The sequence below is a fragment of the Falco biarmicus genome, chromosome 13 (genome assembly GCF_023638135.1).
Source record: "Falco biarmicus isolate bFalBia1 chromosome 13, bFalBia1.pri, whole genome shotgun sequence".
Taxonomy (NCBI): Eukaryota; Metazoa; Chordata; class Aves; order Falconiformes; family Falconidae; genus Falco; species Falco biarmicus.
In genome coordinates, this window is record NC_079300.1 from 14,036,468 (window position 1) to 14,061,334 (window position 24,867).

A 24,867-nucleotide genomic window follows, 5' to 3' on the forward strand; every position below is an offset into this window, starting at 1 on the left:
CAGGGGAGACCTGTGACTGGGCAGAGTGCAGGGGAAAGACTGAGTGACAGCACACAGTGGAGCATTCCTATTTTCCAGCTGACTGTTGATGACATCATCCTCTAGCTGACTTATTTATAGATGATTTATGAAGTTTTATGCTTGACATCACACTGGAGCAAGCACAGCATAAAGGGGTCTTCACATAATGGTTGTAGGAGAAAGTGTCTTCCTTCTCTGTGCCATCTCCCAGTGTCTCTTTCCCTAGAAGATGGACCACTGCTGATTTAACGTCAGCCTTGAAGGATAAAGCAGCTTTTGCTGAAGTGGCCCATTCAAAACTCTAAAGCTCCTCAGGCCAAGTTAATGTTAATCCTTGTATAACTAGAGAGAATCTAGTCTAGCTCAACATCAGCCTCCTGCCCTGAAGAAACTGGTTAGATGTGCATGTGCCAGGTAATGCATGGATTTAACTCCACCACAAGATGCTTCCCAAGAACCTCCCTCATGCAGCCTGTGAATTAGCAGAGGGAAGAAGACAGAAGTGTGTTTGGATTCCTTTCCAAATTAAAAAAAAATATTTATAGCCAATATGGAAAGAAGGGCAGGGGGGAAGAACTGAAACTGTGGCTTGATTCTTTCCATGCAGCCAGGGGTTCAGACTACAAAATCTGAACCAAATTCCCAGTATTTGCACAATTTCTAAAGAAAGCAGCAGAGCCCAAAGGGTGCATGAAACTTAACGGGAAATGGGTTATATTCAACCTGAACTCTGGTGGATTTGGTTAAAGGTCAGAGGTGGATAGCTTCTCATAAGTAAAATCTGGAAAAAGCACGGGAGATAGGAAGCCACTTTGCTCAAGATATTTAACAGGTGCCTTGGCTGAGCTGGTTTTGGGGTTGTCTCCAAAAAGGGATTAATCAGTCCCAGTTTCACATGAATGCTCTTTTTCCTCACTCAGTTCCCAAGGACGACTGGATGACTCCCCTTGGTGAGCTGCCTAAACGGGAGGCACCTTGAGTCTGGTGAAAAGAAACCTACTCTCAGCCCCTTCTCATGCTTTTGGCACAATATTCAGTAACGTATCAAACCATATGCTTTTGTAAGACTTGTGTCTTACCAAAGCCAGTGCCTATATTTGTGATTTCATAGGAGAATGTCAACAGATATATATGACAAATGAAGTCCAGCCTGGGTATTGGTCTGTGAGCAACTAGAGTCTAGAACAGTGCTGCTCTGACACTGTCCCCAGACGAGACAAACACACCACAGGGTAGCTACTCAGCATTAAAAAGCTGCATTATAGCACAGTTCTACCATTAAAAAGCTCACTAACCAAAGCAAGCTTATATTTCCATCACTTTCTCACTACCATGAAGGTCTAAAACCCTCTGCAATTAACAAGGCTATTTATAAGCAATTGCCCTTCCCTAATTTTTACCCCACTGAAGAATGAAGCATACTGCTGCTAATAATGAAACAAAATGGGCATCATCATTCATTCCCTACAGCCAATTTGTCTTGCGTAGAAAACCCGTGACAGACCATCCAAAGCATTCATTAGGCAGTGAGGTGATAATACCCAGAATTAGTAGATGAGAAGCTCCACTTGGAAGCACTCATATATCTCCAGATTTCTCTCTTTCCACCTATACATGCTAACAGATCACAGGAACAATCCTGTCTTGCTCGGAGTTACAGCAGCAAGACCAGGGCTGGTTCTTAAGCTCCCTGGGACACTGCTGCAGACCATGGTAGCAATACCCACAATCGTGGCTTTTAGGCAGGGCAGAGCATCTCCCACAACATACTGCAGAACAGGGGAGCAAGTGGCAGGCAAATAGAAGGACATGCATCTGACATTGGTAACTGACAGCCAAAGAAGTTTTAGGAAGCAAATGCCTTCCCCTATTAAAAAAGTGGTTTGGATCAATCAAAACTTGGTAAATTATCAGCGTTGTTTCTACACTTAAATCTTAAAATACCTTTGAAGGAGTTGAAGTTTGTTACCATGCTTCTAAATAATTATTTAATCCTGTTTTAGAACAGATTTAAAAGCTTTAAGCTTTACTGTAAGAATGTAAACATGTGAGGGGAAAAACCCTTGACCAACCATAAAAGCAAGATGTCTCTTTTTGTCAGGAAAAAAATGATCTGGTTAACATGAAACAGCAGATTTAGTGACAGGGAAGAGGACTAGCTGTGGTAGAATAGAACTGGAAGTAGAGCACGCTGATATGAAAAAAATTTAACAAATGCTTTTAAAACTCTAATGCAAATGGTAAATTTTCTGTGCCATCTGCAACTGCATGTAACGGACAGGCTCTTTTACTTCATGGGCAGAAATGAAAACATTAAGATATTAAATATTTCTGTCTATTTTCCTTCATTACATTTTACCATTCTCAACTATCAGTAGATGTATGTCTGACCCTGCTTACTGATGATACTATTTCTAGCACACTCCAGTCCTAAACCCTTTGGCCATGAGTATGTTGTTCACTGTTATATCAGTGAGTTATATTATCTGAGTTTATCAGCTGCATAAGATGTTTTTAAAATGTGAATGCATACTTAGCTATGGGTCTGGGCTAACTTATTTACATAAATGGAAGAGTAAGGCAAGACAGGCCATATATAACATGGTCCATATGCTCAGCTGATTTAAGCAGTAAGTCAGAGGAGCTAAACTAATTTATACCAAGTGATTTGTTCTGGAGCAAGACGTTTGTGCCATAAGACAAGCTAATGGAGGATGCAATAGGTGACAGCAGTCTCTGTGCACCACGAGATGGGGAGGTTTACGATCCTGAGAGGAGTGAGGAAGGCTGCTAAGATGATTGAGAGGCTGTGGTACAACACGTATGAGAGAAGAAACTGAGAGAACTGGGTTTTCTTAGCTCAAAGAATGGAGAGCCAGGGACAGACCTTTCTCAAAGGAACACAGTAAAAGGACAAGAGGCATTAGACAAAAGCCTCAGAAAGAAATTATGACTGGATATAAAGAAAATTCTCTACAATGGGAATAGTGCAGCACAGGAATCAGAGAGGTTACGAAGCTATGGAATAGCTCATTCCTAGAGGAGTCTGAAACAACTAGACAAGGCTCTGTGCAGCTGAAGATAACCCAGATCCAAGTAGGATGTTGGGCTGGAAACCTCCAGAGGTTTCCTCACTCATCTTTTTCTTTCTGGCTGAAAAGCCCCAAACCATATCCTAGATATGCTGGGCTGTTTACACCTGCTCGGCACAGTTGACCTATCCTTTATGTACTGTCCTTTTGCTGAGGCTTTTTAGATGTTCAGCAGGACTATGCTGGCAAAGAAGTCCAGATCCTCTCACAAAGAAGGCATGTTTCCCTGCTTAGCCCAGGAAATAATGATGCAAGCACTGACAACAGAAAGACCATTTCAGATCAGTGAGGTCAGAAGAAAAAGATACTGCCCCAAATTCAGGTTCATGTATAACATTACTAAGAACACAAACAAGGACCTCACATACCATGAAGCTACACTTCAATTAAAAAAAATTCTTCATGTATCCCAATGCAAATAGGCAGAGAATCTTTCTTCTTGCTTACATTAAGATGGCGTGCCTTTAACTGCATGGTATAAGGAACAGATGTCCCAAACACTGTTTCGCGGGGAGCTGGCTGGCTGCCTATTCAAATGCCATTAGAACTTGGCTTCTGGGTTTGTTTTTTGGTTTTGGGGGTTTTTTTTCCCCTTTTTCTTTAAGTGACAGGAGGTGGAAAATAAATGTCACCAGCCTCTCAAGAACACACACACAAAATGGGCACCAAATAATTAATTTAAAAATTGCTTAAATATTAGCAGTTCCTCTTATATAAATAACTGGACTTTTATTAGAACTTTTAATTGCATTAGACATATCTGAGGGACATGTAGTATCTCATTTTGAATGTTTATTTTGCCAAAGTAAGCCAACCTAATATATTCCATGAAAATTAAGCTTCCTTTCATAACAGTAATTTGAATAATCAGTGTATGGCTACAGAACAGAGCAATGTATGGAACACGGTGTTCACTGAGTATTTAGCTGTGCTAAGATGGCTTCTGCATGGAAAATAAATTGTCATCCAGGGCGTGAAGGATCCTGCCATGGCCATCAAGATAACCCTTGTCTGCCAGTGGATGCGAGTTAAGCAACCTGCCTCCACGGACAAGAAATATTTATCTAGTCTTTGAGTTTTGCCCTTGCACAGGAATACTACACAGACTTCCAAGTGGCTAGTTAGAAATCTTCTGGAGAAATATTTTAAAATAGAAAATATCAGTAAAGTAAATCTTCAAGCCTTCACTTGAATCTTCACTTAGACAAGTGAATTTTGACTTTTTTGTGGTCAAAATTTGAGATGTATGGAGGAAAAGAAAAGGGGGGAAAAATGGTCAGTATGCTTTATATTGGCATTTCCAAAGTGAAAAATGTGACTTTGTTTTGAAGCTGTAACAGGAAGCTTCATATAATACAAAATGTTGACTCACTCAGACTGAGGATTTATAAAGGAGAGCATGTGGCAAGAAGTTAAACAAAACTGAATAAAGCTCATTCCTCATTTAATTTTCATGAGCCAAATATTATCAGGTTGGATTTTTTCCTCTTTTGATATATCCTGAGATCAGGAGATGGGGAACTCATTGGCTTCAATCTTCTTCAAAAAAAATTCACTAAACTTTTCAATTTAGCCCCGACTTTGAACAAGTGGCTTGGCAGACTTCAGCTAGATGCCTCCTGTCCCACCAAGCTGCCAAGGCATGGCTGCCATCTCACCAGATAAATTCACACTCTAGAAATGTCCTTCAGCCCATCTATTTCCAATTAAGACGACTGAGTGGAAGTGGCTCATGAATACTCAGCACTTTGCCAAACTGCTCTCTAACATTTCTAAGGGATATATAAGTGGGAGCTGTTTGGGCAGCTGAGGCCCAACCACAGACACAGGAACTCAGGAGGTTCCCCTGCACCCACTGAGGTGCAGTCAGTGGCAGCTTCGCCCACCTCCCCTGCCAGCCTGAAATACTGCGGAACGGCTCTTACATTTTATTCTCCTCTTCTGTTTACCTAAATTCATCTCTGCTTCCATTTAAGCCCATTACTTTGTTGTTCAGTCCTCACTGAGGCTAATGAATCTCTGTCATCTCTAGCAGCTCTTCCCAAGTCGTTGACAAATAGGCCTCCAATGGGATTTTTTGTAGATTGAGAACACCCTATGTCTTTTTTCTTTAAACAAAAGCAGCTAATACAACCCAGCACTGAACTCATCCCATGTGTTGCTGTCTGCCCAAGAAAATCACAAGGCCAGACTCCTCTTGTAGGAGAGATCTACTCAGCCTTTCAGAGTATAAATGTGTATGTGTGTAGGTCCAAAGATTCTCCTGCTCCAATGTAAATTAGAAACTATGTCATTGCAATTTGTGATATTTAATTTGTTCAACACCAGCATATGAAAAAGGGGACTGAAACTTGATGCTCACATCTGCTACAGGCCAAGTTTCTCATGAATGCAGCCTCTCAGGTCATTTCACAAGGGCTTTGCCAGCCTCCTGCAGTTTCAGTTGCCATCTTCCCAACGCTCCTCTCTCATGTGTGGACCCCAGCCCCAAGCTGGCTGCAGCAGAGCAGCCCCACCACACACAAAACTCCTGCCACAGCACTCTGCCAGCTTCTTGGGGATGGGACAAACACCATGGATGTGGGGCTGCAGCCATCCTGAACCCTTGTCCAAGTGCACCTTCACAGGACAGCATCAGTGTCCTGCTACATGTGCTGCACCACTACAGGCATCCCTCACCTACAGACCAGGCTCTGCCTTCCTGAAGGAAAGATGCCTCTGATCCAGCCACAAGCTTCTTTGAATTAGAGTAAGATTTGTCCCCAAATTAACTAGGTTCCTCTTATCACAAAGTACACCAAGTTTGCTTCCATCAATCCTACTACACAAATGAACTGCTGTTCATCTCTATTAATGACTGGGAAGGCACCTTCCATGCTGGACTAGATATGAAGCCCCTTCAGCAGTGGCATGCAGAGCTTCAAGCCAACACAGGATGACAAGTCAAGTCTTACTCAGTTCATGCAGTCTGTAGCACCAAGAAGCTGAGATTATTACTGCTCGCTCAGAAGCATCAATCTGACACCTATGAAATGAAGAGATGCTGTAGAAAATATCCTGCACCGTTTTAAACGTTTTTATGAGCTTTGGTATTGACAGAACTACTTCTTTTGCAAAAGGAAGGCTGGCCACTGTTTTGCATTTGTTTAAACCAGTATGACTCCTGCACATGAACATCATTTTTAAACCTGCATGGCTTTGCTGCACTTTGCTGTCCTTTGCTGGACAGCATGAACCCAATCCCTTTGAACAGGGTTTTGAAAGATGACCTCCTTTGGAAAGGTCACTCAATACCCTCAACCTTTAGAATAGCCTCAGAGCACCAGACTTTGGCAAACCAGCTGGTTTTCTCCAGTCTGGAAATTCCTGATGCTTGCTGAATTTTTCAGGATAAAATATTGAAAACAATTTTCTCCTCTTCTCCTTGGAGAGAGAATTCCCCATATCCTTTACCCACGTGGCATGTGTATAAATATAATCTCCTTTCTCTTCTGGCAGCAATTCAAATCATGGGTTTTATTCTCCACCCCACCCAGATGGCAGTTACAGAATCGGGGCAGGAGGGAAGAAGACCAGAGAGGAAACATATGAAGTTATACAGGCAAGAATTAAAGGGGAAAGATGGATAGAAAAAATGTGCAGAAAACAGCTGGCTTCTTCCTAATTTGATCTTTTCAAAAAAAGCTGCACAAGTGAGACCCACTAGGTGATGCATTTGACTGTAATTGGGTTACAAAACAGGCTAATTTTTCTTACTGTAGTCGCTGTTTTCATCCTTGGTCCCATCAATTGTACCATCTGGGTGCATCTGCAGGAAGTATTCCTGCTGGCTGAATAACCTTGTCACAATTCCTTTCAGCTGGGGTTCTGCAAAAAATAATAATAATTATTAGATATACCAAGTAGCAAGAGACCCAATTTGCTCGGCCCCCATTAAGCCCTGAGTAAATGTAGAAGTGCTTGGCAGATAAGACAGCCTTCTGTGATTCCTTTCAAGCGTGGTTGTAAAATATTCATATATACATAGACATACAGGGAAATAAAATGGAGATCAGATGAGCAGGTAAAATGCAATGCATAGTTGGTGCAGCAGAAACAGATTTATGGAACTTCACTGAAAGTTACTACCAAATAAAAGTCTTTAAACAGCTTGTGTATTCTGAATATGCCACTTGTTCAGAAGAGTATTTGCTAGCAGTGTTGCAAAGAATTTGCTTATTGTTTCTCATTCTGCCTGTGAAGCCAACTACCTTGCTTTCTGTATGGTTGATTCACTATTGTGCAGTTCCAGTTTTATGCCAATGAAAATCTATTTAAATCACTGGTATTATAGTGGTGTAAAACCAAAGTAACCAAGTGCTGAATCAGGCTGCATGAGTCCAACTGTGTGGGACTGAGCAAAATCCTGAAAGGAACAGATGCAAGACACCTCCAAAACCGACCTCTGAAGCATTTATGGGCACCTTAAAACGCCTCTTTTAAAATCCTGCATGTTCCTTCTTCCCAAAACACATGCCATATACTCCAGTAGATGAGAATCACTCCTTGCCTCTAGCAGGGTCCTTTCCCCTGCACATTATGCACCAGCCATGGACTGGCTACAGGCTTCCCTATTGCCTCAGCAACATTTTATACCTGCGCTGAAGAAGAAAATGAAAAAAAAAAAGGGAGAAACAATTTGAACTTCACATGACAGATCTGCAGCATTACCACCTGTCTCTGTCATCCAACCGATCATACACAAATTAAGTGGTCAATGATAAATTCAATTTTAATCATGCGAGTCTTACAATTTGTCACAGGCATTGCTTCTGGAAAGCAAGCTAGCTGGCTACACATGAACAGACACACTAGCTGGATAGCAGAGATCTTCCCTGTGTGACAGAAGTTTGTAGTTTTATGTGACCACCCACCAAAAGTAAATAAGACCTAGTTATTGCTGGCTCAGTAGACAGGAAAAAATCCAGTGTAGCATACCAAAATCTTGTCAGCCTCCCATCTTTCATGCTTCTAGTGAGGCTGTTTAATAAGCCATAGTCATTATATAACTCCAGTCACGTTGTGTGTTAAGTGCTTCCATTAGAAGCCCCATCTCTTAACAATTTTGCATCATGCTGTACAACTCCCCTCTGAGGATGGCACTCTCACAGCCTGCACTTCTGCACAGGCAACCCCCGCCCCCCCCAGCAGCCAGGGACCTTGGATGCAGACAGGCTGCAGGTGCAAAGGATTTCAGCTTTAGCAATCCCTCCACCAGCTGTGGCAGAGTCAGGTACTATTTCACAGCTACAAAGCCACTGAATAAATCCGTATCAGCTGGTTTCTATGCTGCCTTAAAAAAAGTGATTTCATAGCAACAAGAGCATTGTAGAGTGCAGGCAGGCTTTCTCCCAGCAAGACTCAACTCTGGGACAGTAAATAAGTACAGTTGTACTGGCCATCTACTAAGAGCTAACACCGGTCAAAGCCAATATATGTCAAATTGAGACGTAGATTGAGCTAAGTGTTGCTTTCTTCTCGCCAAAATGAAGCGCCTATTTTGTTGAATGCAGAAGCTTGATTTAACTTGCTGTTCTAACAAGCACATCAAAGCTTGAAGAAATGTAAAGCTGTATTCTCACACACAGATGACTGCACTGCCCTCCTCAAGCCTGTCCCCTTCCTTCCTTTTATCCAATACCACAATAGTAAAGGCACTAATAGGCACTCTCCGATATGAGACACCTCTGAGTCCCTGAATGAGTCTTAGCCTCATTTTTACTCTCTGGTTAAATTTTAATGTTTAAGTACTTTACACAAAATGGAAGAGCTCCCAGCAGGAAAGATTTAGAAGATGCTTCTGCAGCCTGAGGCTTTCTGTGTGCTGGGGAAGGGGAGAGATCTTCTTCTTCAAGCCCCTCAAGAATAAAAGGAGTGGAGATACAAAACAACCCTGACCTTGTTCCCATCTTATTGGGCAGATGATCTAGTTACAGGATAGAGGGCCCCTTCCTCCTCCTTTGGGGTGCAAACTATATTTCAGTCATGCAAATCTTTTTGGAACAACATGAAAACCTCTCCCTCTTTTAGTAAATAGCCTACCAAGTAAAACAGAGAGCAAATCTGCTCCTCGTTAGGAGCTTCTGGTCATTTTTAAAGATCCCCTGAGGTCCCCCTGCATCTTCGCTATAGATGAACACACTGTTGCATCAGAAGTCTAAGTGTCACTGTAGTAAAAACACAGGGTAAAGCCCCAGGGTCCCTTTCTGTTACTGATTTGACAGACACATGGTCAGGTCTGCTTGAAGCTTTAACAACTGCCCTTTTCATAATCCCAAGCTTTTCTGAGTCAATACCCGCCTAGGGACAGGTTGGAGGAGAAATCTTATCTTACATTGGCTTTTTTTTCCTGACCTGACCTGGTTTTGCTGAAGTTTGAGGCTCATGCCCAAAGTCAAAGTAAAACTCCAAGGGAGTGAAGCAGAGAGCTCTCAGCCGTACACAAACCCACCAACGTTCCTCCCGGCTCTAACAGAGTTTGACAGCAGCAGGGCTTCTGTCTCTCCTCCCTGCACAGATCCTCTTCTGCAGGAGCATCCCTGCTGCCCAAACTCATTCAGGATGCCCTGCAGCAGCAACAAACAATGTCTTCTCCAGACAACAAAGGGTCGGAAAGCACTTTGAAGACATACAGATCTCTCCTCCCCCAGTTCCTGCATTTCCTTGGGTCTCTTTCTACAGAAGAGAAGCACCAGTGGGCAGCTGCACCTTTGGGCACCTACCTGAACTAAATACTAAAGCAGCACAGAGACAGGCCCAAGCAGCACCGACTTCTCTTTAAACAGAGCACAGCCCAGGAGGGTTAGCGAGCTGCCTGGGCAATGGGTGACTTGCCTCACCTAGTACAGCTATCTCTACACCCGATCTGGGCTCCCTCTGCATCCTAAAAATCAACAGGCAAGTCTGGCCAGGTCCACAGGGTCCTGAAACCACCTGCATCTCTCCACTGACTGCAGAGGTACCAGCTCAAACACAAACAGCTATGCTGGAGGCAACAGCCGGTGGAGTAGCTGCTTCCAACCAGGGAACCTCTGGTCTCAGGTCTGGGCATAAAGTGGGATATTGGGATTTGTCATTCATACAGCAATCAGCGTGTCTTGGAGGCCTACAGACAACATTTTAGGTCAAGGCAGCTTTTAACAAGGATTTACCCATCTTTCTCCCCAAAGCTCACGACAGAGTTACTATTACCTGAAGAGGGAACCTTATAATCACAGCACAGGATTGTTCCTGCTAGCCCTGGGGCAAAACTGCACATTACTTTTAAGAGACTCCCTACTTTTGTCATATCATATATTTTAACATCACTTCTTTCCATCTACAGAGCAATTTTATCACAGTCTTCCAGCATTGCTATCCCTTACGTGGCAGCAATCATGCTAAAAACTTGTCTGTAGAAAAATCTCAAAACCAGTAGGTCTCCTTGTCAAATCCGGGTGTCCCGCCACCCATAAGTCAGAACAAAAGGCAGAAAGACAATAAAATAGACTAAGAACTTTTCAGTTTTGCAGTTAAAAAAAAAAAAGAGAGAGAACACAACTCTTCCCAGTAAGCGATATTGCCATTGCTTACTGGAGCAGGGGGGTGAATAAAAAACCTCACAACATTCATACTTTTATTTGTCTAAAATTCCCTTAATGATACTGCTCCAGGACACAATCAATAAGAGAAAGAAGCAAATCATAAAACAAAAGGAAAAAATGCAGCACAAATAAGCACAAACCCTGCCACAAACATTTTCTTTCTATAATTCACAGAATTTACCAGGAATCAAAGTCAAACCTAACTCTTTAACCTCATCCTTGTGTAACAAGGGGGACTTGGATTCTCTTGCTTTTAAAGGAGCAATACTGCAAAACACACTTGAGATAAACCTGTTCCTCCCACTCAGGCTCCCCTGTACACTCTTCTATTTTGCTGTAGGAGCAGTCTTCCCTGCAGAAATAGAACCGATGTGGACAAAACTTCAGCACCAGCTTAGCATCTCCCACAACACACAAAGTACTTCAGAATAGATTTAAGAAAGAAGTTTGATCGCCTTGATCCCAAAGTGCCGACTAAACACAAGAGATTTCCACACAGCATGTATTCCCAGTGCAGACCGCATACTATTAGGATTCCCACGCAATATGCAAAGGAATATTTTTACCCTTATTTTATAAGTTATACTGTTATACTTTAGAATACTTACAGATCCTGTTCTAGTTGCTCATACACAGCGGTTCAGGGCTGAGGGGTGCTGGAGAAAGCCCAGCAGACCCTCTGCTTATTCAAACACAGTGAGTTCAAATTCTTCAAACATGGTGCTTCCAGAAGATGCATAAGAAGGTCATGCCCAGGAAACATCCCAAATGGGCACAGCCACAGCGCAGAACAGACCAATAAGGGTAACAGGGAGCAAGAGCTAACCCATAGCTCCGTTCCTGGCCTGCAGCATCTACCAGACTAGGGGTTTTCCCTAGGGTGAAGACATTGTTCTCAGGCAATAATCCTTCTTAGAATGGCCATCCAGTGACCAACTCACTGCACGTCCCCTGAAGGGCATCCTGCCTGCTCCCTTTTGCACAGGCCAAACTCACCAACTCTGCTTGCCCTGCTTTTAACTTTCTGAGCCCTTTAACACAGCTGAGGCTAACTAAAGCATGATCTGACTGTTAATCTCCTTGTCTCTACTTAAATGGTAATGTGATGCTGCCATTATTCACTTCAGCTGTTCTGCTGCTGAGCCTTAAGTCATCTCAGTTCACCATCAGCTGCTTTGCTTCCTGCCTTATTGTACAGCTATACAGTGATTTTCACTCTCCGGGGGCTTGCCAAGGACATGACGGTTGCAGGGTGCTCACACATTGTTTGATCTCCAGGGGTGTGCTTACAGAAGGCTGGGGGATCATGTCCCAATCAGCTACTCTGCAGATTCAACATTCCTCACCCTCAAACCACAGGCACTGCTGAAGGTATTTGCTGTGTGCTGTGGGGAAAAGAGCAACAGCTCTGACAGGGATGCTGGCAGAAATGCCTCTTACCAGAAATAGCGCTAGCTCTTTATTGACCTTTTCTTTTAGTTCTACTATTTAAGGTAAATACAGAACTCACCCCATTAACTGGAAAATGGAGAACACACAAGCAGAATAATTCCCCTTAAGGCAGAGAGGAACTATGAGGTTATATACCAGCCCTGCATTTAGCAAAGCCCCACTGAGGATGCTAATTCTTGCTTATTCCCATCACCAAAGCAGCAGCATAAAGACCTGGGTAAAGGAACCTTACATGCTATGAAGCACTGTAGGGCAGCTCAATTGAATCCAGCCTGAGCTCTGGAGAGCCAAGGAATAGGGCACAACGCTGATTTCCAGTTGAGACTCCATTGTGGAAGGCAGTCTGCCATGGCCTCATTTCTTGCAGTTCACAGAACACCTCTTGTTACAGCAATACCTGAGGCTGCAGCAAGCCAAACCCCACTTCTCCTGGGGCCGGAAAATCTAAAGAGACTCAACAAGACCCTACCGACAGCAGTCGCCTTAATCTGAACTTTGAGTTAACAGTAGGGATCTCAGAGAAGCTGCTTTTCAACAACCTCTTGAAAAGAGGAAGGGCTTAGTGATCTTCCAGGGGTTTGAGCCACTGGCTCCAAGGATTCTTACAACTCATAGTGATGCTCTGGTTGGGAGGCAGCCCTCTGCTTGAGGTTGCTGGTGCAGAACTGCTTTTAAATCCACTCAAGATGTTACTGTGCTGGGTGCCAGCAGTGCACTGTGCTGGCTGTGGCATTAAACTCTTGAGGCTTTTGGCGTTGACAGCAAGTGGCCATTTTATATTCAGCAACCTGCAACAAGGTAGAAGGAATGTTCCTACTGCATGATTTCAACAGGAGACTTGCCTGTTTGGTTGTTCTCTTTTTCTGCAGCAGGACACACTGTGACTCAATGCCTCTGCCCAGTCTTAGCAAGGCTGCCAGGGATGCCAGTGGCAGGCTCCCAAAACATTCCCTCTGGTACCTGCTAAGGACACTGGTCTGCAAAGGGAGAGTGTGTCTCCAGCCCTGACGTGAACCATGGCTGGGCATACTGCTGACTCTCCTCTGGGCCTGTGCAACGGTTTTGGTGAGGATGTGACTGCAGACATGGGAACTGTAATACATCCCAGGAGCATATTTCACCTAAACGTTCTTTAAACATTTGTTTATTGCAATTAAACATTTTAGCCTGGAATTTACACATTTCATTATTCTTATTTTCCCCCATTCAGGCTGCAGCTGTCATAATGGGAGGTTGATTTATGACTCACCCAACCAGCACTCAAATCCTTAACGCACCAAAACCAGCATTCAAGTCAGAGCATAAACTGCTCCTAATTTACTTAGATTAACTCCACGTTTAAAGTGCCACTGCAGAAACTACAGTTCCTCTCCCCTGAAAAGGATGGGTTCCAGAATACTCAATAAGCTAAATACTGCAAACACATGCAGACAAAGGCACTAAAATCCCTCCTTCAGAAGTACAGTATTAATGAAGGCTTGTATTAACTCAGCACAAAAATGCACTGGTGACCTCCGTGAAGATTACTATGGTGACAGGCATCAACACAGAACTCAGGGAGAAAGAGAAGATGAAAAGCTGAGGGAGAAAAATGTTGGCTTTTTTTCTCAGCCAGGACCTGCTAAGTTCTCCAGGGTGTCTGGAGTTAAGATGAAGCAAGTGGCTGTCCCCAGTTAAGTGCATTGTTGTCGGCATAAGTTTAATAGCTCAATTCACTACAATAATTCACTGAATCCACCCAGACTGGGAAGATCAGGAATAACAGCACTTGTAGCTGCACCAAGATGTGCTGCCCTTGAAGACCAGGGGTGTGTTTCCCCCAACCAAACACCCTGCCCAACTCTTCCAAGCTGTGGCTATGGCAGAGCATGAGCCGTCAGCAGACACTGCGCATGGGTGTCTGTGACTGCACCTGCAGGGACTCTGCATGAAGCAGGCTGAAGCCTCCTGAGCCACATGTGGTGACCCTGGGGGACACTCCAACTGGGTGCAAAGGCAGGAAATCCTGCTGCAAAGTGCTGAGCATTTTCAGCTCCCACGGGACTCACTGCATGCAGAAAAGCACATAGAGGCAAGAAGGATGTTTCCCAGCCCCACAAAACGTGTTCCACGGCTTCTGTGGCTAAACTCAGCAACACTGTTCAGAGCAGAAGGACATGCTCTGCCTCGAGGAAGCCCACAAGCAGGTAGCCTGGATGGACTGGGCAACAAAGCCTGTAGCATCCTGAATAACAGGCAGGGAGAGGGCAAATGAACTGCAGAGGGAGGTGAGCAGTGTGGGTGGGTGGGCATTTGCATTTGGATGCCTCCTCAGGCTGCCTGTGCAGAGGTCACATCACCGTGGGGAACAGCAGCTGCCCAAGCATTAGGAAGGGCTCCGCAGCAAAGCCAGGCATTGAACCCCACCTTGCAAAGCTGCCACAAACCCCTTCAATTTAGATACAGCCATTCAGCGTAACACACAGGCACATCACCCAGCCTGTGAGTAGGATGGAGAGATGTAAACAGGCTGACTGACTGATGCTAAGATTTATTCCTGAGGTCTGTGACTCCAGGGATACTGAACAGTTGATCCCAGCTCCTTTCCTGATGATGCAGAATGAAGGCCATGCCCAGCTCCAGTTGAACGTGATTACAGGGTTAGTGGCACCCTCCAATTACAGGGAATTTATTTTGAGAAGAAAATTACTCTGAGACAATAGGGCTGCATGGCACACTTGTGTATTTACTCATCTCAAGTGTGAATCTCCACCCAGGGCTAATAACTACAGAGAGACAATTGATGTTTCCAGGACACATTACATGAAATAACAGGCTGTGCTGACAGGGATGGCCTCTGCGTTTGAAGGACAAGCTTCCAAAAATGACATTTCCCTAACTCAGAGGGATGATGGGCTCAAGCTGATGACAGCATCCATCAAAGCAATCGCCTCCTGTCACTGTCAGTGATTCACTAGAGCAGAGTGGCACCTTGTAGGCAAAAAGAGCATCCCGAGAAGTGACTTCCTTTCCTGTCCTGATGCCTGCAAGGAGGAATAGTAATTAGCCCTCCAGCACAGAGCACAGCTAGCTGCCTGCACCCCTCTACCGAGGAGCAGGCATATGCAAAGCTCTGCACCCGCTTTGCTCTTACAAAGATGAGTCCCTCCAAGGAAGTCTTTATTTCGCACTTGTAGAGTAGGTGGAAAGGATGTCGCTGCACAGCACTGGCATTTATGCAGGCCCTCCCATAATAATAAGGGAATCAGCTTTATGCAGATGTTAATACAAGTCTGAGGTAAGGGGCAGAGAAAGGAGTCACATAAAGCACTGAAAATGGGGGGTGCAACATGCAACCACTGCTAAATATATCTCCCAGGCCACCCTTTTTCTAGGAGCCTATGTATGTTAGGACTTATAGAAGTCACCCTGCAGCTTACTCGCTTTCCAAGCTCTGGATCCCATATGACAGCCACCTAAGGTCCAAGGCTCAAGGATAAAGAGGTCCAAAGTCTTGGATGAGTCTTGCCTAGAAAGCAAATACCAAACTGATGTATGTGATGCATGAGCTAGCCACTCTGCACACAAACTAAGGACAAGCAGGCCATCTCTGGCACTGCAGGGCCAAAAGAGGTCCCCAAAGACCACCACAGGTGAAAGCAATGGGATGGCAAGGACTGATGGCCTAACTGCCACCAGATATTTTGGCACAGCATTGCTGACCTCTGGGTGAAACTGTCTAGCTGAATATTTTGCTAAAAAAGTCAGAGTAAGAGCAGCTGAAGCTATACACAAACTCCATCTCATTAAGGGGGTGGGGGGTGGGTGGGGGTGCGCAGGGGGAAGATCTGAAAAGAGTATAAGTTCTGATTTTTTCTTACTAGACATTTTGTTTGGTAGAATATAATGAAAAAAAAAACCAACCAAAATATGTTAAAAGAGCTGGAGATGAAAGCCAAAGTTTCATTTCAAGCAGAATGGAATATTGCATTGAATCTGAACCCCCTCCTCCCCATAACTTCTTTAATTTAGCCAGAGAACTAAAAAATCAATTCTTCATACAGCTACACTCCTGGGTTTCTGTTTGCCTCCCCAGGACACTGTTTGTGTTGCTCTGTTGATCCAGTGTGTTTTACCAGCAGTCAAAATTTCAAAACATTTCCTTTTTAAAGAGCAATCTTCTACACCTGTATTGACTTGAGCTCCAATGAGGAAAAAAACAAAGCCTGACAAGAACACAAAGCATTAAGGAGATATGCAGGGCTGTTCCAGAATTTATGCAGGGTGAGCTTTTTCAAGTAAGGGAATTAAAAAAAATATTAGAAGTTTAATGGAAAAGAAGTTGTAGCTACAGCTCCTAACCTGTCATTTTCCGGCACAGTCAATGCCTTGGCTACTGAAGGTGAAAGCATGCTTGTAAGTATAGATAGCAGAGCACACAAGATATATTATTTATTTTGAGGAACACCCTGCAATTATTCCTGACATATTGTGTAATTAGCCAAAATTACAGCATATTCACCCAGAGTGAAACAGAGGATAGCATAAATATTATGTGTGAGCCCACAGTCACACGGTGCATTTCTTTTGGGTGCAGATGTGGCTCCATGAAGCAACTGAGCATGTACTCCTTTATGGGGGCATCCTTCTGGCCCCCACAAGCTGTGGCAGCTCCTGGGCAAAGGCAGCTGCAAAGGGGAAACATGGGGAGTAAAATCTAGCCCTTCCCCATACCAGCAATGAGAGCTCAAATGCCGCATGAAAATTTAGCAAATGTGGACCCCCACCCTGAAGAACTTATGGGTTGAGGGATGATGGAGCCAAAAGCTCATACCAGCAAAGAAGTGGCCACAGCTACACTACGTCCAAGTGAGGTGGAAAGGCAGGCTGGGAGGATGATGCCTGGAGCTGCTGCTTGCTGTGCTGTGCTGCCTGGAGCTGGCAGGAGGGAGAAGTAGAAAAATAACTGCCCCCTCCCCATGCTTGCAGCACCCCTCGCCCTCCAAACAGGGATGGAGGAGGAGAGGGTTTCCTACAGGGCCACGCTTCGCCCAGACACATCCTAGGGACTTGTCTGATGGGTCAGAAATCCTGGGCAGTCTTGTGGCAGCACTTTGCCACTTGAGCAGTTAGAAAGGCTGTGTTCTGTTTTGTTGACTCCAATGTGCAACATAAAACTACTTCACTGTCAATTAAGCAAATTTCTCCCTGGTTTCCTAGAAAGATTTGGTTTGAATATTAGGAGACTCTTTCTACCTAGTACTTGATCCATGGGAGGATGTAAAGAACAGGTTAAAAAACATCTGTCTGGGGAATGTACGTCGATTATCAGCTCAGGGCTGTGGTTGAACTAGTCAGCCTTGGGGGTCCCTTCAGCCTTGCTGCTAGGTGACCACAACTCGGTGACATTCTCACACTTCTGCACCCCGAGTTTTTGAAGGGCTCTACGACAGAGTCCCCAGCTCCCCTCACCTTGAAATGCGCCACGCAAGGCACCAGATCACTAATAGCCCTGACATGAGCAGATGCCATCCCTGCTGTTCACGCCTGCCATGGCACTGTAATTTGTACTATTCTCAGACGCTAAATCTCTCCGCTTTCCCCATCAATCCAACAGGCCTGAAATACTGCAGAAATGCCGAGAAGTCCCTCACACAAACAAAACGCACTACAGAAACAACTACATCAATCTTCCACTCCACTCCGCATGTCTAGAAAAGTAAATTCATTAAAATAGAAAATGGATGGAACATGCTATCAACAAGCACTGAGCAGAAATTAATCAAAGATGATGCTGGTCTTGGGGGACAGTACTTGGTCCTACCAACACCAGCTCACAGAACAGCTCTGGATCATCACTGGATGGCAATGCAGGGTAAAATTTGGGTCCCAGTGTCACTCTGCAAGCGTTTAATAACACCAGGCAATAATACCCCCTTTTGCTTCAGTATCCCTCATGCACTCCCGCAGCATTTTCCAAAGGGGTAAGAGGTGTGAGACTTCTTTATTTAATAGGTAATGAGCCTGCGATGTGGAAAAATTAAAAGCTTGAATCAATCAGGTTGTATTATAAGATTCTTTTTGCTTACTGCACTAAAGCAGCTTAAGCATTCCTGTAGCCATTTGCAAGCATTTTTTGACCCAAAATTATAATGTTACTAAATTTCAACAAATCTTACACAATACCCAAATGTATAAAGAAAATGTGCTGCTTGTGCCACTCTGGTTTGAAATACTATACTTCAAAGAGCAAAATCATGCTAAAAATGGCCAAAACCCACCATGTGACTCAAAGTTCTCTTCTTTCCTTTTGCTTTGTGAAAATACACCTTTTTTTTACCTGCAGAATGATTTTAATTTTCCACCTGAGCCAGAGATTTCCTTCAACCTTAATAAAACACTCGTGATGTGAGAAAGCTATCATCTGCCTCATTCCACGTAAAACTCTGTTTTAAATAAGGACGGTGTTTCCTGGTTCCTATCTCACTACAAACACCTCATTCCTGATGTCAGACAGCCCTGAGGACTCCAGTGAGACAGGCAGGCTCACCAGCCACCCCACTGCCATCTCAGGAGAAAGCTGTAAACAGCGAGCTCCCTCCCCAGGGATGCGTGTGCTCAGGACGACACAGTGCAGATGGAGTGAAAACAGAAAATCTGCCTCTCAAACAGGTCTCCGAACACAGCTCCTGCTCCTCCAGCTGCCCAGGAGCCTGCCCAGCCCTCGCTGCCTGAGAGCTTGGAGTTCAGGAGCTCTCAAACTTCACCTGGTGATTTCTAATCATTCAGGAGCTGCTATCAGGCCCTAGCTCTAAACCCTAAAATATATTCAATGGAAATTAGAGCTGTGTTTGTGAAGAAACAGAAAGAAAAATAGAAATATTTACAGAAGCGGACAAGGTAGAAGTGGTACAGAAGGAAATGAAATAAAAGCCAAAACAAATGTTTATAAATATAAAAATAATGATGCTATGAGTTAGCCAGCAGGTAGACTCCGTGCTGAAGAGCATAAAACCGAAGTATAAAAAGTCAGCAGAGAACTGGTGGTTATTTTGCATGCTCTGCCAGCCCTTTTAGCCACTGTCACAGAAAATCCCCACAAGAGCATGAGGTTGGTCACCAGAGGATGCCCGCATGGACGGCTGCAGATCGATAGCTGAGGCAGAGGGTGCAAGCAGCCAGCAATTCAGATCCAGATCCACTTACAGGAGTGGGAGTGGGTGGATGGTCCAAGCCCCTCACCTGCCAATGTCTGATCCCTACATCTCCTGCAGCCCGGTGGCTCCAAGATCCCCAGGGAGCATCCTTCAGCAACTGCTGTGTGCTTCCAAACTCTGAGCTGGTCCCTGGAAGCCAAAATCACTGTGTCTTTTTGCTAATTTCTACTGCTTTTGGATTTTCTGGAAGACGTGTACTGGCTTTTTGCAGCCTGGCTTCACTTGCAGCAGTCCCATACTGCTTGACCTTTTACAATTAGTTTTACTTTGGGGAATGAAGGAAGTGTATTTCTTTGGCAGTTCAGGCAATATGGGTGGCAACTGCTAAGCAAAGAAACTATCTGTGCAGACAGCAAGAGGAGGGGACTGCAAACTATCCTGTTCTAGATAAATACCAATTAATTGAGCATGTTCTATTAACCTCAAGACCTGACTCTTTTCTTCCTTCATTTCAATCCAAAATGCTTAAATATTTCAAGTAAGGAACGTTACAGGGTTTTTTTATCTTTATCATGAGCGCAATCAGCCTTCAGCTGGGAAAGAGGAAGAAGCAACAGAATTATATTGCCTCTCTGTGGATATTTTGCCAGTTCACAGCATGTAGCTGTTCACTGGATGTAACACACCCCCTTAACAGAGCACGCTGCTGGAGGGAAGGTGAGACAGGAATGCCACAGGAAAAGAGCTCTGCACAACGTGCTCTGTGGATGCTGCTGTGGGATGGGGGAGAAGCTCTGTGCTCTCCATCACTGTAGCGGCTGTATCTAGCCCTGGAGCTTCCTCCTGAAATCCAGCCCGCACCCTTGGAAACAACCAGCCATTTCACATCTCCCCTTTTCAGACATCTATTGATGGAGTCAAGCACTCCAAACATGAACTATTGCACTGAAAAGGCCTCAGAATGAAAGACGGGGAGCACAGGCAGGCAGCAGCGTAACTGCTCACCTCCTTCAACCACGGCTGCCTACCCTCTGAACAGAGAAGCGCCACAGGTCACCAGCTGAGGGTTTCTCTTTGGGAACATGACTGTGTCAAGGACCATCCAAAACAGAATTAGTTCACCCTTGTACTTAGTAAGGCTGAAGAAGGGGGCACTGATGCAAGTCAGACTCTGAAGGAGATGTCCCTTGGACAGAATCCCCCCTTCCTCCCACACACAACTTCAGGCACAACAGATGCACATGATACCGAGAAGAGAGAGGAGCCACTACTGCTGCCTCCCTCCTTGCCCTGACCAGAGCCAGGGTCTGCACAAGAGCTCAATACTCCTCCCAGCTTAAAGCTCTGTCAAGAGCAGCACAACCACACACAGCACCTCCTTAGCAGGACCCCAGGCACAGCAGCGCAGTCATCTCCCCATGACACTGTGGGAAAGGGACAACCCAAAAGCCACAGAGCAGATGCAGAAGCAGAGCTGTGAAACCCCATTCAGTGCTGCTGCTGTTTCGAGCATTAACCCTCACCTCACAGCCCAGCCCACTCCATGGGGAAAGGGCAGAGAGCATTAATGCCTGGACCTGCTGCATGGAACCGGTCTTCCCCATCATGCCAGCAACCAGCCATCAGCACATCCCTCAAGTCAGGAAGGGCTCAGGGCTCAAGCCACCACCTTGCCTCCAAGCCTGTGGCTATGTCCCTCTGTCACCTTTAGCCAGGACATTCTGAAATGAGCATAGGACAGCAGAGGTGTCTGACAGGTGTCAGGGCACATCCAGCTGAATTTTCTCAGCAGCCATGTAAGCTCCAGCAGGGTTTCAGAGTGCCCCAATTCAGTGCTTGGTACAAGCACGCAGTTATTTGTCTATGCTGGAGCGTGGGGGCTGGAAAAGCCAGAGTGGTCTGCCTGAACAGTCGTGTTCCACAGCTCTCTAGAAAGCTGCCTTCTGGTTTACCATTTTAAAAATGTGTCGTAGCTGCTATTTTCAGAGACAGTGCTGTCAGGAAGCTGTATCCCTACCACCCTGATACCACACTGCACAAATTCAGTGTCCACATTGTCTCTTCTCAAAGCACAGATCCCCCTTGAAAAATTATTACAGGAGCCCCTGATAGTGGTGTTTGCTGGGTGAGGGGCATGAAGTGTGTCCATGGCCCTACTGCAGCTTGTAATAGAGATGCAAAGTAAAATCAACCCCTGGAAACACCGAGTTATTTCAGGATTCTGCTATATGTCAGAACAGGGCAAAGGTAAAACAATAGATATGGAAGGTTGCTTTATGATTAAAAAGGATTATCTATTAATATGAAGAATATTGTGTTAGCTAGGGAATAAAGATGAACCATGCATGAAGCAGGAGAAAGAGTATAAAGGGGCCATTCCCTGATAAGACTGCAGTATGTGCAGCCCAGGTACAGAGTAGACAATTTTGGTACAGGTCACTTCACAAGAGACTTCCAAGATTAAGGCACAACAATAATGCAGCCACGGCAAAGATGCTACAACAGCACACAGAGCATATGGAAATTTATGTGTATTTAAAGGTTCGTTCTTTGGAGCTGCATTCCTGACCTGCTGTCTTCTGTACTCTCGGTCACCTTCTGCCAAGCCATAGAGCTTGCAAATATGAAAGGGATGCGAATCTCTTACACGTTTTGCTTGTTAAAATTCTTTCTTTAATTTTAATAATAATAAATCACAGCTTGGCTTCAGCTGTGCGGGAGTAGGAAACTCCTAGAAATAACGTGCACATGACTGTTCAGAGGGATGGATCAAACGGAACGAATGCCAGAGGTATGGAACAAACGCCTACCTGGCCACCATGCTGTTTGGCAGTTCATGGTGTGCTCATTTGGGGAGAAGAAAGAAGGAAAGACAAGCCCAAGCCAGTCTGCACAACATAGTGAGACTCACAATCACGTCTTCTCTCACAGGAGTGAGATTCTTACAGTCCCTTCAGCTCCTGTGGCAGCCCTGCTCTCCGCACTGACCGAGTCAAGCTGTTGATTTTTTTTGTAATAGGTATATGTTAAAATATGCGGTATCTGGTCTACTGAAATTATTCTAAATTCATGCTGAATTCAGAAATGCAAGGAAGAAAGGAAGGAAGAAAGAAAATCTTGTCTTCATTTTGGTATTTTTGGAACTCAAATTTTTTATTTTTTATTTCAAAGCAACATTTCATTTAGAAGTATACCTGAAAGTTAAGGAAAAATACACATATAAAAACCCTCCAAATGAAATTGCACCTTTTCTTTCCCCCCCCAAAAAAAAAGTTGTATCAGTCAATGATAAACTGATTTATATGGATCTTTTATTTTGTGGGGAGGGAAAATAATCACTTATGAACCTCTTTTTGCCCTGACTTTTTTATTTGGCTGGTGAAGAAGGAATCAATCATTTGTACTGCTCTAATGGTGAACCTCCTCTGCTGGCTAACAAGTTTCACTGCTCCCACAAGCACAGCTACCCCTGAGGCCATGGGGAGAGAAGATATCCATCGCTCTAGGAGCTTGGATGACTTCCACGGATTTTCTTGGCAACAACCATATCCAGTCCAGAACTAGTCCAAAGTGGCTTACTGACTGACATGCTCACCCACAAGCTGTGTTGCAAAGCGGGCTGGCAGCTGAGTTTTCCATGCTCAGGAGTGAGCTGGGACTCTGCAGTTCTTCCCCAGATTTTACAGCCAGAGAGCTCAGGGTTGCTACCCGACCACCTCCCAGTAACTGAGCACAGGCACACACCGTGACAGTCACCACATCTGCAAGTCACGAACGTGTGTGATACCACCCCCGGGGATCAATTTGATAAAATGAACCCCCTCTGCTGAGCTGTCATGAGCAGGAGGGAGCATTTTCCCCGCTCCTGGCTGTTTTGGCATTCACTAGCACCGGCGGGCGCAGAAGGACCTTACAGAGCTATGGCAGACCTCACCGATGACAGACTGCCCCAGACAAGGAGGATGCACACCCTCAGGGCTGTGCCCCTTCCCCTTGACATGAGGCTCATGTTTGGCTGCCCACTTGGCATGCACACCCTCATCTCAGCTAACACTTTTAAGAGCTCTTGCTGGCCAGACAATGCCAAGATTTCCAGCCATTTCCATTTCCTCCAGCCATTCCTTAGAGGTGGGGCACAGCACCAAATCCTGCAGAGGAGCAGGCAGAAGAATGGGATGGACCCCCCCTTGGCTGGGCACACATCCAGATACTCATACAAACATTATGGAGAAGTGCTGGGAACCTGCTTGAATCCTACTGCAGACATGCAGCTATGTGCTTGCTGAGATAATGCAGCCGGCATTAGGACACTGTAGCAACAGAGGGGCCAAATTCCACAGGTTAGGCAGATATTACAGCTGTTCTGAGACGAACTACTCCATACAAACAGGCAAGGGCTCAGACAAATTTAACAGGGAGCTAAAAAGGTGGTTTTTACCCTGAGCTTCAAATATCATTTTCACCCTGCATGAAATCAGAAAGGACTTCAGGATTTAACTCGGGGAATTTAACAGCTTGCAGAGATGACAGACTTCTCAAATATTTTAAATGAATTTCGAAATGAACAAAGACCTTCTGTGTCCTTCAACTAAACTTGCTCTTGTATTTTACTTATACTGCTGCATAAATATCTACATACGCACATTTTAAATTCCAAATCTCCATTTATTATTCAAAATGAGAAACACCACAAAGGGAAAACATGTTTTAATTTACTGCGGTTTTTCTGTGTGTGAGCCGTTTTCTTCACTTGGGAAGAAGCCGTTAGATCTCTTTAAGGAAAAGCATCCTTTCCCTGGAGGAGCACAAAATACATATCAGATGGGGTGGGGGGGATGAAAAAGACAACACAGGATTTTTTTCTTTTTCCTGGGGTAAAAAAAACCTGTTTGAGACTGAGCTTTGCATTCTGAGCTGGAAACTCATCTACAGAAGCAATGCCTGAAGGGATGGAGGCGATGCTACCGAGTGCCTGGCACTGCCTGACCCAAAGCTTCTTGAATTCAAACATGGTTTCCCCAAGTAACACCACCCTGTCAGTGAGCTTCACTCAGATAAAATCTCCACCAACCCCCACAGATACTGTGCCTGATGCTCCAGCCTGTTTCCCTTCATGCAAAGCCCCCAAACACCATAGCTTCAGGGGCTATGGCACGATGGAAGGCCACCTGCACCCCAGCTCTCCAGAGTGAGCTCTGCCTGAGAAGATGGTTGGTGAAGCAACGGCCACAGCTTTCACTGACAAGCTGGACCCACCAGCCTAGGGTTGCCAGCCTGTCACAGAACAGCTGAAGAAGGGACATGCCTGGATGCTTTAATTCAGTCACAGAGGGGATGAAACTACTTGGTTCAACCATTTGTTGGCAGAGAAGTCATGTAGAGAGAGCTGCTTTGTCTAGTCTTCCGCATTCAACTCCTGGATCTATCATTCTCTGATGAAGGATCCATCTCTTGAAACTGCACCAAAAAGCCATACCATACAGCAATTTCTTTTGAATCCTCTATCAAGTTACTCTGGTCAGACCAAAATACATAATTTAATCT

General features: G+C 44.8%; 1 protein-coding gene across 5 annotated transcripts in view; it reads right to left on the bottom strand.

The window, feature by feature from the left end:
- The window catches only part of FGF12 (fibroblast growth factor 12), a 227,701-nt gene that overhangs the window by 72,955 nt on the left and 129,879 nt on the right, over positions 1–24,867 (bottom strand). For all 5 annotated transcript variants that reach the window (XM_056358896.1, XM_056358897.1, XM_056358898.1 and 2 more), the window contains one exon: positions 6,870–6,980. In XM_056358896.1, coding sequence (XP_056214871.1) covers positions 6,870–6,980 — 111 coding nt within the window. The remainder of the gene's footprint in view (positions 1–6,869; positions 6,981–24,867) is intronic.